We start from the raw sequence: 15,996 nt of genomic DNA on the forward strand, positions 1-15,996 counted from the left end.
TTTCCAGGCAAGAGTACTGGAGTGGGGTGCCATTGCCTTCTCCGCCAAATGGCTCAATAATAGGTAAACAATGAAAATTTTGAGACACTGACAACATGAGATATCCGGGTTCTTAGAAAGATGCCTTCTCCAAAGAACTAGGCTAAGCAGTACAGGACGTGTAAGATGAAACAAGAGTCCTGTTCTTCAGGGATGCATAATACAGTAGCAAAAGCATGGGGTATGACAACAGGAGACCTACAATTGGTCTAAAATCTGCCACCTGTAATCCACGTGACTCTGCGGACGCCGCGTCCTGTATCTGAATTTCTTTATACGTCAAAGTGAAATGTAAACGGAAGGGACACCACGAGGTTCAAACCTAGCTAACAAGAATAACGGAGAAGGCCGTGGCACCCCACTCCAGTACTCTTGCCTGGAAAATCCCATGGACGGAGGAGCCTGGAAGGCTGCAGTCCGTGGGGTCGCTGAGGGTCAGACACGACTGAGCGACTTCACTTTCACTTTTCACTTGCATGCATTGGAGAAGAAAATGGCAACCCACTCCAGTGTTCTTGCCTGGAGACTCCCAGGGACCGGGGGAGCCTGGTGGGCTGCCGTCCATGGGGTCGCACGGAGTCGGACACGACTCAAGCGACTTGGCGGCGGCGGCCACAGCAGCAGCAGCAGCATCAAGAATAAACAATAATAGTTGGGAAGCACGTGCCTGCAAACCAGAAAAGGATTTTTAAAATATCAGGGACTGCTGCTCCTGATCCAGCGAGGGGTCTGGCCAGGAGGACCAAAAGCCTCTTAACTCGAGTCCCCGGGACAATCCTAGTGATGACTTTCGGAGATAGGGGTCCTAGCCAGGCGAACTTCCTGGGAGAAAAGACCCCCGGCTGTTGGAACGCGATTCGGCAGTAATCTGGACGCAAGACACGCGGCAAGTCGGGGGGTCCGAGATCGCGGACGCTCGCAGGAGACAACCTCCTTCGCGGCGCCGCCAGGACTCCCGTGAGCCCGAGACTCGGTGACCTGAACTGTCCTTTTTTTCTGCATCCGGGGCTGACCCCAGGATGGGGCGGACGTGCGGGACGCTTCCTGACTCGCGTGTGCGCGCCTACGCAGGTTTGGGGGGCAGAGGAGGGGGGGGGTGTGATGGGCGTGGCTATCACGCAGCCACCGGAAGCCATCCTTTCGTTTCCGGTGGGCGCCCGGCCCACAGCACGAGACCCCAGAATGGCGAGCCGGGGTACGGTCTCGAGGCGCTAGAGGGGTCACGCCGGTGACTGAACTCGCAAGGTCCGCGCGCGCCCGGGGCCTCGCGCCTTCCCGGCACCGCCCCCGGGGGCGCGGGAACCCGCACCTGCCTGCCTCCCCGCGACGGCGTGAGGTGTGGTGACTTGATAGCCGAGCCCAGGAAGAGGGAATTGGCGTCCACGGAAGCCAGAGCTGGGTGGAGGTAATCGAGACGCTGATTTTCCTTGGGGGTTTGGTCGGGAGAGCCTCGAGAAATCCCGAGCCATACCCTTAGAGATACCTCAGGAGCCAGCGGGGGTGGGGGGAAGGGCGGAAGTTAGCCGGGGCGGGCGGCCTTTTCGATGTCGCTGTGGCTTCTTTGCCGGGCGGCGGGTGGGTCTGAGACCCGGCGATACCTGTTCTCGAGGAGGCCGGTACTCAGGCCGGCACCTACAGTCATATCTAACCTCCGGAAGCAAACTTCTGGACACCGTGTGGAAACAAACCCCAGGGTTGCTGCTGAAGTAGCCTCGGAGGCCGCTGGTGTGTTGAGAGCTTTTGGTACTTTGGACCCAGAAGGTGGAGGTGGGCCGTAGGGCGGAAAGGCCTACCAGGGCACCCAGCGAAACTTGCCCGTTTCTGCCGGCTTATGAGCATATTACTGGTGAATTTGAAAGTCGCGCAGTTGTGTCCAACTCTCTGCGAATGCAGTCCGTGGAATTCTCCAGGCCAGAACACTGGGGAAACTGTAGCGTTTCCCGTCTCCAGGGGATCTTCCCAACCCAGGGGTCGAACCTAGGTCTCCCACATTGTGGGCGGATTCTTTACCACCGGAGCCACAAGGGGGAAGTCCCAAGAATACTGGAGTGGGTAGCCTGTCCCTTCTCCAGCAGATCTTCCCGGCCTAGGAATCGAACTGGGGTCTCCTGCATTGCAGGCGGAACTGAGCTAGCAGGGAAGCTCCGAGAAAGAGGTCATTTCAGCCTCCAAGACATTAGTTTCTGCTGACAGAGAAATGCAGGAAGTGTCCCTGTACCTCTGGAGCCATTCCTTTGAACACCTGTGGCTTCCTTGAAAGAGCCTTGTTGTTGTTTCTCTTGGGTCACCTCTGAGAAAATCAGACTCTCAAGGCCATCGTCAGCCTTGCTTAAAAATCTCTATGACCCTGAGGAAATGTCAAGTCAAGACAAGGGTTACCTTTTCTAGGACCTTTCTTGTTTCCGAACAACCTTTATCGTCCCTGTTTCTCCGTGTGTGTGTGTGTGTGTGTGTGTGTGTGTGTGTGTGTGTTTTAAGAGTGTGACGTTTGGATATCTTGGAAACAAATCGAGCTGTCAGTTTTTCTAGTTAAGTGAGCAGAAAATTTCATACACAGGTAGAAAGGGGCTCCTGCTGCTGCTGCTGCTGCTGCTAAGTCGTTTCAGTCGTGTCCGACTCTGTGGGACCCCATGGACGGCAGCCCACCAGGCTCCCCCCTCCAGGCAAGAGTACTGGAGTGGGGTGCCATTGTGTTCTGTGAACAAGGGGCACAGTGACATTCATATGTGTTCCCAGAAGGTGCCAAAGAAGCAGTGTTAATGCCATCTAATAGCTTAGTGTGCGAAACTTGCTGATAGGAATAAGGTCACACTTTCTCTAATTTTTTTCTGATCTGAGTGTTTCAGTTTCCCTTCAAGTATTAATATGCTGAAAAAGATAATCTAGATGTTCCATGAAGCAAAGGAATCAGTCTGCATAAGAAGATGAAGGGACAGAGCAGTTGTCCCTCATCTCAGTGAGGATAAGAAACTGGAATGATCTATTAAAATGTAGAGAAAGTCAAATACCCCCATTTATAAAGGTGGGACAGGAAGTGCACAGATTAAGTATTGGATAACATCAAAGCTCCTTTTAGCAAATGCATGTAAGTTTTTTCATCCCTCAACCTTAAAGAAAAAGTGATGAACTAGCATTTCTCTTTCCAGAGTTGTATATTTGTTTCAAAGTTGGGTAACAGAGGAAAGGTTGAAAACATGTCCTGAGTCTTGAGCCTTCACGAGTGGCAGTTAATTTTAAAGAGGAGGCAGAACGGTTACTTCTGTTCCTCCTTTTCTGATAACTTTCTGTTCTTCTTCTCTGATAAGTAAGTAAATGTGCGTCATGTGGCTTTCTTCTTGACGTGTACTTTTTTTTCCCTCCCCTCTCTCAGTGCCCTTGGGGAGAAGATCCACTCATTGGTTTTGTACCAAAGCTGACAAGGCCTCAGTTATCAGGTGGCCCAGGAGGATGTCACAAATAGAAGAAAAGCTGTTCCCAGAGCAAATAATGATGAGCCCTGTGAAGGCGCCTGCATGCTTGTACCCACATGTGGAGGTTTTACAGGGGACTAAGAGGTCTGTGAAAGAGAGTTCCAATAAGAGTAAGAAATCCAGCCCACAGATGGGCAGTCTTCATCCTGAGAGTGCTCGCCAGCACTTCCGGAGCTTCTGTTACCATGACACACCTGGACCGTATGAGGCTGTCAGCCACCTGCAGGAATTATGCTCTCAGTGGCTGAGGCCAGAGATCCACTCAAAAGAGCAAATCTTGGAGTTGCTGGTGCTGGAGCAGTTCCTGGACGTTCTGCCCAGTCATATCCAGAACTGGGTGCAGAAGTATCATCCACAGAACGTCAAAGAGGCTGTGGCCCTGGTAGACCGCTTTCACAGAGAATGTGGTGGAATAAGCAATGAGGTGAGCAGAAAGATTCTTACATGTACACTGTGAAAGAGGGTGAAAGTGGGGTCAATAATTGGAGAATGAGATGGATTAAGTCACTCTTCTGTTGTTCCTTTAGAATAACTAAGTGCAATCTGAAATCACAGGCTTGCACTGACAGCTTCCAGGTTGGGGAGTTCCTGAGAGTCTTTTCCTGGCCTTAGAAAAAGAAATGCATTTTGCCCTCTTTAGGGCCAGGGTGAATTGAAGGTGGTGGGCCTGGCCTAGCATGGCCAAGGAGATAGGACCTAGCAGCCAAGAAATAAAAGGCAAGAAAATGCTAGGAAGGGAGAAAAAAACCTCCAAATGCAGGGTTTTAAAGGTCAAAGGCAGGAGAGGGTAGCAGCCAAAGTATAAATCAAACCTTTCTGGGGAGACTGCAAAGAGAGGAAATGGAAAGAGAAAAGGGAAACAAGGATCAGAAAGAAGAAAAAAGCTAACAATAAAATGGAGAAAATCTGAATGCTGAGGGGTGGTGCTCTCTGGGCTGGGAACACACATCGCAGGGCCAGGAGAAAAGCGTCTCCGTGGCCTGCCTTCATTGCTTTGCCTTGGCCTTGCTGGTGAGTGGGTAACCAGGTCTGCCCTGGGGCGATGGCAGCCTACTTCTCCTTGAGAGCCCCGCCTTGAGGAGCACAAGTGTCTTATACACCTGAAGTATATGGCAGAAAGTTGAATCCAGCTCTTTCCCCATTTTTTCCTCCGCTGCATCCCCTTTCTCCATGAAATTGTTCCCTGGACGTGGGAGGATTGGAAAATCCACCTGACAGAAAACCCTCTTTTATTCATTTTCTTATTCTTTAGAGGAAACTAGAAAATCAAAGTCCACTAAAGCAAGGATCCAAGTCTAGAAAGCAAGAGATTGGAGGCAGTGAGAGAACAGACAGCCTACCCCTACCCTGCTCTTGGCCTGAGCTGTGACTGTCCAAGGAGGTGTGGAGGCAAGCAAGTCATAGCTTCTCTCATTTTAATCTGATTTTCCCAGATCATGTGTACAGTTCTTTGTGAGCGCAATATCTCTTCATTTTTAAAAATTTCCTTACTGCTCCCCAAACCTGGACTCTACTCTTATTTGTTCTTCCATCACCACCCCAAAACCAAAAGCTCTTTTCTAATGAGGATGGGGGTTATTTTTAGGTCACAACCCATCAACTGGGAAATGACACAGCGCTCTTGGGAGGAACAGCAGTGGCCCCAGGCTTTAAGTGGAAGCCAGCAGAGCCCCAGCCAGTGGGTGTGTTCCAGGAAGCATGTTCGAATATATACCAAGTACTGCAGGATCCGGACTGGAATACTCACAAAGAAAGCCAGCCTGTGGATAAAGGAGGTGAGGAGTTTCATCATCATTATATTCTCCTGGGAGCTGTGATAGTAATTGGTTCAGGGAGCATTGCATGGGAATTTTCCAGGTGCCCAGTCATGCTTTCAGTTAGGATGTGTTTCTAGTGAGAGTACAGTAGGTCTGTGGTGGGTGAAGGTGAAGGCCATTCTGGGGTACAGAAGCATCCAAACCACAGAACCCTGGTATTCACAATGTGGACCTTTCTCTATAGAAATTTGAGAGGGGAGAAGAAGGTAGAGCAGGGACAAGGCAGGGGGGTCATCTCACCATTAGAAGTTAGAGGAGAAATTGGGATCAGAAATGGGCTGTCAGTGGCAGAATGGGAAGAGAATTGTACACCAGGAAAAAAGTGATAAAAGAAATCTCCCATGTTTCCCACCAAGGTTTTAATTTTCAAACACCTCTAATGCTTGCCTAGCTCAGTGAACATTTTCTTTAATGAGAGGAAAAGCAGTGGATTTCCTTTCATTTAATGAAAACTGGGAACCAGTTCTATGGAGTGGTGGCTTTTTGGTTCTAATTTATGAGAAGGCCACTTGTGGTGCAGATGTGTGAGCTCGCGTGTGCACACACACACGTGAAGGTGAGCTGTCTTTACTGAGGGAGTCCTAAACTGTAGAAGTTGGTTTGGGGTATTCATAAACAGAAAAAATATATTTTTTTTTCTGGCTCCTTCCCCACAGCTGTGCCTGCTGAAGAGAGTCCAACCTTTTCTGAGGAGAAAAGCACCCCAAGCTGCAAGTTGGCATCTAAGCTCACCTTGCCTATGTCCCAGGTGAGCTGTACTTTACAAGCGTTTTCAGGCAGCCTGAATGTGGCCTTGTCTGCTTTTCTCTGCTGCCCATGATCCTGCCTTACACAGCAGATGCTCTGAGGCACATTAGCCCAGGGTGTTCCCTAGGCAACTAGGATTGGCGCTGTGGGATTGGGCACCTCCCAAGCTGTGTACTGATCTCTTGGGCACCTTTCCTGTCATCTCACTCCTTTTCCCTTGAATCTTCTCTTAACTTTTTTGGTAACTGGCCTCCCATGTAATTCAGAAATGAGTGATAGGACGGCTTCTGTTGTAGCGAGTACTGAACTACAACTTACTCTCTTCTCTAGAGTCCATTGACATTTGAAGATGTGGCCTTGTATTTTTCCAAGGAAGAATGGAAAATAATGACCCCTGATGAGAAGACCCTCTACCTTGATGTAATGCAGGAACTCTATGAGGATGTCGCCTCTGTAGGTAAAGAGTCTTCCTTTCCTTTGTACAGCAGTTGAGCAATCTGTTACATCCTCAGTTCATGGAAAATGCACACCTGTGAGAGTGTCCCAGCAGTGGGTTGGTTCTCAGCTTGATGGTGTGAGGGGAGAGGGAAGGCAGATCCAGATCACCTGGAGAGCTTTTTACAAATACACCTCTTTCTCCTAAGTAGACTGCTTGATCTATCATACTCTTGCCCTACCCTGCAAGCCCACTCTTGCCAGATCTTTTCCATGTCCGTAGAAAGCACAGTTTACCCAGTTGTTCAGGCCCCAAAACTCTCAGTTATCCTTTTTTCCAGTCCTTTGGTTATCCCTACCCCCCAGCCAATCAGGGAGCAAGTACTCTTAACTCTGTCTTCAAAATAGCTCCTGAATACAACCATGTCTCAACCTCTTCTGCTCTTACCATCCTGGTCTCTGCCACCTCATCTCTAACCAGGTCTGCTGGAATACCACAAGACTCCTGTCCCACGACGTTTCCATGTGTCCTTAGGGTTAGTTCCTAGCTTCCTCATTGTACATCCAGCCACAGCCACGGTAGAATATAAAGAAGATACTGAGTTTAAGATTCTGCCCATTTAAATGTTTGGAGTAAATAAAAGTATAGAGAGTTATTCGCTTTTTCTGAAAATAAGTCTGGAATTTAGATGGCAGTCCATGACCTCCAAGTTTTATTCTCAGAGCGTTATCATTGCACCCTAAACTTAAAGTGATCTGTTTAGCACAAGGGCAAGAACCACAGACCCAACGTCCCTAAGAGTTCGAGGACATTCTTGGTGAGTCTCTTTGAGGTAAACGTACATATAGGAAGAGGAGAAAATTCCTTAATAGGAGCCTTTATAAAGGCTTAACAATTTTAAGATTTTGTTCCTCTATATTTTTTAAAAATTAACCTCTTTATTGACTGACTTGTAGATTCACAAGCATATTTAAAATGTAATTTTAATTACATTTAATTACAAAGAACCCATATACGCTTTACCCATTTTCCCTCAGTGATAACTTTTGCAAACGTACATGACGTCACAACCAGGATAATAAAATGGGTACAGTCCACTGACCGTATTCATACTTTCATTTTCCTTGTATTCATTGGTGGGTGTGTATGTATTTAGTTATATAAGATTTGATCACGTGGAGGTTTGTATATTCACCACCCCAATGCAGATCCATTACCACAAGGATCCTTCCTGTTGCCCTTTTATCAATACAACAACACACCCTTCCCTCCCACACCCTACCTCATCACCAACCTGTGCCAACCACTGATCTGCTTACAGTTTTCAAAAATTTTGTCATTTCAAAAATACAGCTTTGGGAGATTAACTTTTCTCCTTCACAATAATTCCCTGGAAATTCATCTAAGTTATTGTGTGTATCAGTAGTTCATTCATTTTTACTGCTGAGAAGTGTTCTGTAATATTGATAAACCATTGAAAGATATTTTTGCTGTCTTCAGTCTTGGGCTATTGTGAATAAAGCTGCCATGAACATTCCTGTACAGAATTTTGTGTAGAGATGGTAAGTTTGCGTTTCTCTGGGATAGAGAGTTAAAGAGTGAAATTGCCGTTTCATATGGTAATCAGATGTTGAATGCTAAACTGGTTTTCAGAGTGGCTGCATTATTTGACCTTCCTGGCCAGCAATGGATGTGATCCTTTCTCCACATTCTTGCCGTTGTTTAATAGTATTACCACTTAAAAATTTTTTGGCTTTCTGTTAAGTATGTAATGTTATCTCATTGTGGCTTGGACTTGCATTTCGCTAATAGCTGATGATGATGTAGTTTTTCATGTGCTTATTTGCCATCTTTATATTATCTTCAGTGAAACGGCCTTTGCCATGGTTTTCATTTGGTTGTTTTTTAAGTGTTGAATTTTGAGAGTTCTTGTATAGATTGTAGTGCTTTCTAGCGTATATGGTTTGCAAGTAGTTTCCCCAAGTCTGTATATTTTTCCTTTTATCCTCTTCCCATGGGTTTCCACAGAGTAAGTTTTTTATTTTGATGCCCAGTTTTTCACTTTTCTTTTTACCGGTTGTATCTTTGCTATCAGGGCTAGCCATAGATCCCTAAAATTTTCTATGTTTTTCCTAAAAGTTTTTTAAGTTTGCATTTAAGTCTGTGATTCATATTGAGTAGATTCTATATAAGATACGAAATTTAGATTGAAGCTCATTTGTGTTTTTGCCTGTGTAGGTCCAGTTGCTTCAGCCTTGTTTATTGAAAAGGCTGGCCTTCCTCCATTGAATTGCTTTTGCACTTTGGTCAAAATCAGTTGGGCATACTTGTGTATCTGTTTTGTTCCATCGAGTTATGTGTGAGTCTTTCTTCCCACTTTATTTTGTCAAGATCAATTTTATTTTAAGCTATGCTAGGGCCTGTCCCTTTCCATGTAAAGTTTAGAATACGCTTATCTATAAGAAACTTTTTTGGAATTTTGCTAGAAATAACATTAAACTATATGTGAATTTGAGGAGGAATGATCTCTTTACTGTGTTGATTTTTCCAAACAATGAACACAGTATGTTTTGCAAGTTTTCTTTGATTTCTTTCATCATTTAAAAAATGTTATCTACTTATCTATTTTGGCTACACTGGGTCTTTACTGTGGTGTGCAGCCTCCCTAGTTAGAGCTCGAGGGCTCTCTCTAGTTGCAGGGTGCTAGCTTCATTGCCCTGGGGCATGTGGGATTTTAGTTCCCCAACCAGGGATCAGACCTGAGTCCCCTGCATTGGAAGGTGGATTCTTAACCACTGGACCACCAGGGAAGTCCCATCACCAACTTTCTGATAGAGAAAAAAATTTATTTTATCTATGTTTGTGTTAGAGTATAGTTATTCATCTACTTTTTATAATTTTCAGTGTGCAGATCCTCTACATGTTTGCCAAGTATATGCAGGAGCATTTAATTTTCATTGGCATAACTGTAAATGGTATTATTTTAAATTTTTGTTAAAACAAATGTTCAGTGTTTTTATATAGGTCTGCCTCTAATTTTATGTTTTCTTCTTTTATCCTGTGACCCTACTGAACTTGCTTATGAGTTCTAGGAAGGCGTTTTTTGGTAAATTTCTTGGGGTTTTTATACATAGTCACATGATCTACAGTGCTTTTTATTTCTTTATTTATTTGTTGCCTTGTTGCAGTAGGTCCAACTTCTGGTACAATGTTGAATATGAATGGCGAGAGCAAACATCCTTGCCTTCTTCTCAGTTTTATCATGGAAACGTTATGTCTTTCGCTTTTACATGTGATGTTCGTGCAGGGTTTTTATTGATACTTTATCAGGTTGATAATAATTCCTAACTTTCCTAGGGTTTTATTTATTTATTTTTGGCTATGCTGGGTCTTCATTGCAGCACTCGGGATCTCTTTAGTTGAAGTGTGTGAACACTTAGTTGTGGCATACAAATTCTTCGTTGCGTCCTTTCGGTATCTAGTTCCCTGACCAGGAATTGAACCTGGGCCGCTTGTATTGGGAATGTGGAGTCTTAGCCACTGGTCCACCAGGGACGTCTCTCTTGAGTTTTTTTATCGTTAATGGATGTAGGGTTTGTCAAATACTTTTCTGTGTCAGTCAATGGGATTATGATCTTTCAAAGCTTGTTGATATATGGTGGGTTATGTTGGTTGATTTCAAATATGGAAATCCTACTTGATCACGGTATATAATGCTTACATACTGTTACATTCAGCTTGCCAATATTTTGTTGAGGATTTTCGTGTTGAAGTTCATGGGAGATGTTAGTCTGTAGTTTTCCTTCTGAGTACTGTCTTTGTGTGATTTTGTTATCAGGGTAATTACTGGCCTTATGAAATGATTTGGGTAATAGTTCTTGTTTTCTGGAAGAGATGATATAAAAGTGGTGTTAATTGTATAGATACTTTGTAGAATGCTCCAGTAACACTATATGAATCTGGAGATGTCTGTTTTGGCAGCTTTTTAATTATGAGTTCAAGTTTTAATTTTCAGAGTGCTATTCAGATTATCTATTTCACACTGGTTGAATTCTGGTAGTTTGTAGATTTTGAGAAATTTACCCATTTCCCCCTAACTTTTAACATTTGTGAACATAAGTTGCTGATAGTATTCCCTTATTATCTCTTTAATTGCTGCAGAACGTGTAGTGATAGACCCAGTTCCTTCCTGATATGGATGGTTTGCATCTTCTTTCATTTTTGCCTAAGTTAATACAGGTTTATCAGTTCTATTAATTTTTTGAGGAGCAAGTTTTTTGTTTAATTTTTGCTGTGATCTTTATTATTCCTTCAATTTTTATTTTCCTTTTATTCTAGTTTCTTGAGGTAGAAACGTAGATTATTTATTTGAGAGCTTTCCTCTTTTCTGTTGTGTGCCTTTAGGGCTATACATTTTCCTCTGAGCATTCCTATAGCTGCATTCCACATATTTTGATTATATTATATAATTTCATTTTCATTTAAGTATGTATTTTTAAATTTCCCTTGAGACTTTCTCTTTGAATCATGGATTATTAAGAAGTATATTTCCATTTGTCCCCATATATTTAAAATTTTTCTCTTGCCTTTGTGGTTTTGATTACCAATCTGATTCCATTTTTGTCAGATTGCTTTTTCTCACTCAAGTTGTGTTTTGTGTTTTTTTTTTTTGGGTTCTAGGTGTTCTATGTGATTTGTGATCTGTTTTTTTGTATCCTGATCATTTTGTCTATTATGTTAGGAGAGTCTGAGTCCTATTTAAATATTTTAATGGGCAGTCACTCTGTTTTAGTTTAGCATGTAAGTTCTTTTCTACTTTGTGGAATATGTGTCTAGTGACAGCTTAATTTTCAGAGCCTTTATGGTATTATTTTGGTCTCCTCGATTTATGTGGTACTGCTGGGATTCCCATGTGCTCCTGCTCATGCTGCCAGAGAGTGAGGAATGAGGAAGATCTTTACTTAGGCTAGAGTGTCTCTCAGTGGGAACCTCTGACCCTTAGGGATGAAGAGGCTTCCTGGGGCCGGCTGCTAGTGGCTGGTTAGCTAGGTCCATCTTGCTAGTTCTGCATGACAAATCTGATGTCTCCGATTGGAGTTCTGATGTTGTCAGACGGTTTCCCATTTCCGATTGTGGATAGAGTTAGCCTATTGAGGCAGCCTTCTGTTGCTCAGTTGAGATTTGGAAAACACGAGATCTGGGTTGCCTACATTTTTGGATGTGGGGATGTAAGATACCTACTGTGTTACTCTTCTAGTCCTGGAGTCCCAACCCATTTTGCCTTCCTCTTACCACTTTATAGAATTCTCTGTTCATTGTATCTTGCATTCTTAAATGGATTTGTAGTTGTGCCCAGAAAGGAAGTCCAGGGGAAAATGGGTCTGTGCCATTTTGTCCAGATTGGACCAAAAATCCCTTGTTCCTGTATTTTTAAAAAGCTGTCAGCATTGATTTTTCTTCCATGCCGACAGTTTTCTTGTTCCGGGAAACAGATGGCTGATTCTTCTGTTTATTCCAACAGGGTTAAAGCTCACAAATGACCCTGAAAATGACCCACCTGTATCTCTTCCTACATTAGAGATACAACCATCAGGATGCGAAGTATTAGGAAAGGCCACAATGAAAGATGCTGAGACAACAGTGGGCAAGGAAAATCACGGTGATACATGCAGGGTACGGAAACGACCTCGCAGTCCCGAAGCCCCAGCCCTCGCCAGCCACTTCGTGGCTGGTGACAAACTGCACTGAAACTCTCAAAATGGGCCCTTTCCATGAAACTCAAGGAAATTATCTGAGTGCAGCCAACCTGTTGTTTCACTTTAGCCGAAGGAGGGAGCAGAAGGAAGAAATTCTTCATTAGAAACATGAATGATTGACCCTGACCAAAAAGGTAGGAGACCAGAGGTTGGACTTGCGGGCTGGAGGGAGGCTGTTGCTGTGGCATCTACATATCCAGCCCCTGGGGGGCTTGGGGGAGGAAGGGACCCGTGGAAGCCAGCCTGGAAAGCTGCCGAGCCGAGAGCAGGCAAGGCAGGGTGCACGCAGGCCCTCTGGACAACCTTGTCATATTTCCAACTTGGGGATGAGAGGCGACTTCCTGGGCATCTCCGAGGATCAGCCCATCACCTCGGACCATGGCCCCGGTAGTGTCACCTGAACACGGGGGAATGGAGGGAAATGGCCCTGGAGAGGCCCTGAGAAAGCCCTAGAAGAGAGAGGATGCTGGCCCCCTTGTCCTCCACCCCTCGAGAGGCAGCCTGGATGGATGGTTGTGTTCTTGGCCCAAGCCCAGGTCTGTCTCTTTCTCAGCCCTTCACAAGACTTCCTCCTGGCGGGTCTGTGGGACTGCTCTCTGCCTGCTCCTGTTGTCTCTCTTGTTCCTCTCCACCCTCCAAAGCTTTGCATCAGGGGACAGGGAAGAGAGGGAAAGACATGTTCCTCCCAGCCCTGCCCCATCTCAGCCACGCTCCCTCCACCTCCTACCAGTGCCCTCCTGGTGCCACAGAATGTGCTGCTCCAGTCCTGGACAGCCTCCAGCAGCCCCTGTGTCCCAAAGGATTTGGGAAAGTGGGGGTCTCCTTGAGTGGAGGGCAGCTGTCAGGCCGGGGTGGGAGAGCAGATGGAGAAGAGGCTTGTAGGGTAGGCAACAACTGGGGAGACGGGGACATCTCTGGGTGAAGAGGCAGCTCTCAAGTCCCCATGTTTTTCTTGCAGGAACTGGTTTTATAGAAGGTGAACCGCCCCTTCTGTGGTCTTGTCCAGAGAGTCAAATCCCTGCCTGGGGCACCCCTGACCCTAGAGTTGCCTGGGGAGCACCCGAGAGAAGAGCCTGACCCCTCGAGGAGAGGCAGGGCCTTCCAGGTGGAGAGCCCGAGGGAAGGGGTGGCCTGGTGATCCAGTACTGGCATGGGGAAGGAAGGATGGAGCTAGAGACACTCTGGTGGAGCAGGTTCTCCCCACCTGCTGGGCTCTGGGAAGGGAGACATTTGCCCTTGTCACATAGATCAAAGTGGGGGAGCTGAACCTGCCTCTGGGTCTTCACTGCCTACCTGCACCCCAGTCTCTGGGAGATCTGGCACAGTGGGATGGGGGAGGGGAGCACAGACTCCCAAGAGATCTAGAGAGAGAGAGAGGCCCGTGGCAGGGAAGGTGAGAGCAAGTTACAGGGAAGAACTGGGGGACAGTCTGAGCTGATATGGTCACAGGAGAGATGAATCCCAGAACCCCCTTGGGGAGCAAGGTCCTTACACACAAACCTCCCCACCCTAACCCAAGCCCCACGCAAGGCTTAACCAGGGGTTCCTTGGTGTCGAGTGGCACAGGCCTCTCAGTTTGGGTGGGGTGGTGGCTGGCTCCTGGGGCCGAGTGTAATAGGAGGGAAGGGATACAAGTGGGTGGCGTGGAGCTGAGACCCACGCATGACCCCATATCTCTGTCTCCAGGCTGTCCCTCCTGCTAGGATCACACAGGAGCATCTGCTCTGGATGGGCCTGCAGCGGTCCTGGCTGTGCTGCTGACTGGTGCACCAGGAGCGGCACTGAGGGGAGCTGGGAGAGGCCCTGGCCCTCACCCCCATCCCACATCCACATCTGCCCCCTCACTGATTGCTCGCGGTCCTGGTCCTCAGTTCCTGGGACTAAGAACCACAGCAGCCTGGTTGCCCCTGGGACACAGGGGCTGAGCCTCACACCATGTGCCCTTCTCAGCCACCCAGGGCCCGGCTGAAGAGCTCTGCCTGCCTCACCCCGAGGCCTGAGGCTGCACCCAGGCTACTACATGCCCCCCGCAGATTCCCACAGACGGAAGGGTGCTGATGGCTTCCTCCCTTGTGCCAAGTTGCCTGGAAACCCCTGGTCCTGGTGGCCCCTCCTCCACCCCAACTGTGTCCCTCCAGGACCATTTCCGGGAGACTGCCAGCCTTTGGACTGCATCCCTGGAGTTCTGAGAGACTGTGACATGGGCTGCAGGGGAGGAGAGGAGCGGAGGACCAGGGGCCTCCTTGGGGCTGATGCGTAAATGTGCCCTTTTCAAGTTCGGGTCTCACGCTCTGGGTGACTGGATCCCCAGCCGCAGCCTCTTCCTGGGCCAGCCTGAGAGGACCTGGGGAGGGCACTAGGGAGGGTCTTTACTTAATATGTGCGTGCCTGTGTGTGAGTGCGCATGTTGAGTGCATGTGAGTGTGGGGATGTGTGTGTGAATTTGCATGTTCATGCATGAGGGCTTGAGTGTGAGCATGGGGATGTGTGGGTGTATAAGTGTGGATGAGTGTATGGGTATGAGTGCACAGATGTGGGTGTGTGAAGGTACTGGTGTGAGAGTGTGTGTGTGGGTGTGAATATACATGTCAGTGTGCATGTGTGAATGCGTGTGTGTGAGTGTTTATGCACACATGAGTGGCTGTGCGATGCAGACGGTGCTGAGCTGTTTAGTGGGTGTGCTCTGGGGGACGGGCATCCTGTCCTCCCCAGGCTCCCAGCTCTGTTGGAGCTGCCTGGGCCCTGGGAGGCCGCTTCCTAAAGTGGAGAAAGTATGTTGGAGATTCAGGGGCCCCGGGCTTAGAGACCCATCATCACCTGCAGAGAATCCCCCCTCCCCATGGGGCTCTGGCTGGGGCTGTCCGCCCCCAAAGGTATTGGCTGTGGGAGGGGCGGGGACACGTCCTCAGCACGTGCTCCTGCCACTATTTTTCTTACCATTTTGATCTTGAGTAGTTTGCTGCTGCTGCTGCTCTCCCACCTCTTCCTCATCTCCTCACTAGGCCTCTGCTGCTCTCCTCTCTGTGTACTTTATTTGCAATCTCTTTTTCAGGCAGTGGAGGTTCTACACCATCACCGACTTGAATAAGACAGCTTTCCCTTTTCTGTGTGTGATGAACTCTCCACCAGTCAGCGCAGTCTGGTCAGAGAAATGTTCTTGTTTTCAGTGTTGTCAAATCTTGTGTCTGTATAAGTTAATAAAGAAAATTATTTTAGTTCAATAAAAAAAAAAAACAAAAAAACACAGAGGCCTCTTGTTTCTGGTGTGGTGCCCCTTGGAGGAAAGGGTCTGTTGGTGAGCTCACCCGACTCTGGTGGCCAGAAGCTGGGGGAGGGGAGCATCCTGAGGGCTATAATTGGGTGGGGTCATGGCAGGAAACCATTGAATGTTATACTTCATATTAATAGAACAAAGGGGTAATACATAATCATTCCAAAAGATTTAAAAAATGGATTTGGTGAAATTCAGTACCCATTCATGATTTTAAAATCTTTTAAGAACATTGAAATTGTTAGGAACTCATTCTTCTGGCAAATAGTCTATAAAAAACCTCAGTGCACATAATATTTAATGGTGAAAGAATGTTCCTAATATTGGGAACAATGCATGGTGTCTACTCTTGCCATTTCTATTCATCATTGTAGTGGAAGCTTGAGCAAATGGAATAAGCCCCCTACCCTGACAAATCCATCCGAATTGGAAAGGAAGAAATAAAGCTTTATTTATTCAC

The 15,996-nt window shown here is 46.8% G+C and overlaps 1 protein-coding gene across 7 annotated transcripts; it reads left to right on the forward strand.

Moving 5' to 3' along the window:
- Positions 1–885: 885 nt before the first annotated feature.
- Positions 886–15,520, forward strand: LOC139181368 (zinc finger protein 75D-like). 7 transcript variants are annotated; one of them, XM_070784598.1, is made up of 8 exons: positions 886–1,110; positions 3,410–3,933; positions 5,095–5,284; positions 5,983–6,074; positions 6,404–6,530; positions 12,088–12,182; positions 12,333–12,399; positions 15,318–15,503. In XM_070784598.1, exons 1-7 carry the CDS (start codon positions 1,059–1,061, stop codon positions 12,375–12,377), a joined length of 1,125 nt encoding a protein of 374 aa, XP_070640699.1. In that variant the 5' UTR covers positions 886–1,058; the 3' UTR covers positions 12,378–12,399; positions 15,318–15,503. The 7 variants fall into 7 exon arrangements, 3 of the variants coding, with proteins under 3 accessions (XP_070640699.1, XP_070640698.1, XP_070640697.1); XM_070784597.1 differs by having other exon boundaries at positions 892–1,110; positions 12,031–12,182; positions 13,952–15,520; XM_070784596.1 differs by having other exon boundaries at positions 893–1,110; positions 12,031–12,182; positions 15,318–15,501.
- The last annotated feature ends 476 nt before the right edge of the window (positions 15,521–15,996 follow it).

This window comes from Bos indicus, chromosome X (genome assembly GCF_029378745.1).
Source record: "Bos indicus isolate NIAB-ARS_2022 breed Sahiwal x Tharparkar chromosome X, NIAB-ARS_B.indTharparkar_mat_pri_1.0, whole genome shotgun sequence".
NCBI lineage: Eukaryota > Metazoa > Chordata > Mammalia > Artiodactyla > Bovidae > Bos > Bos indicus.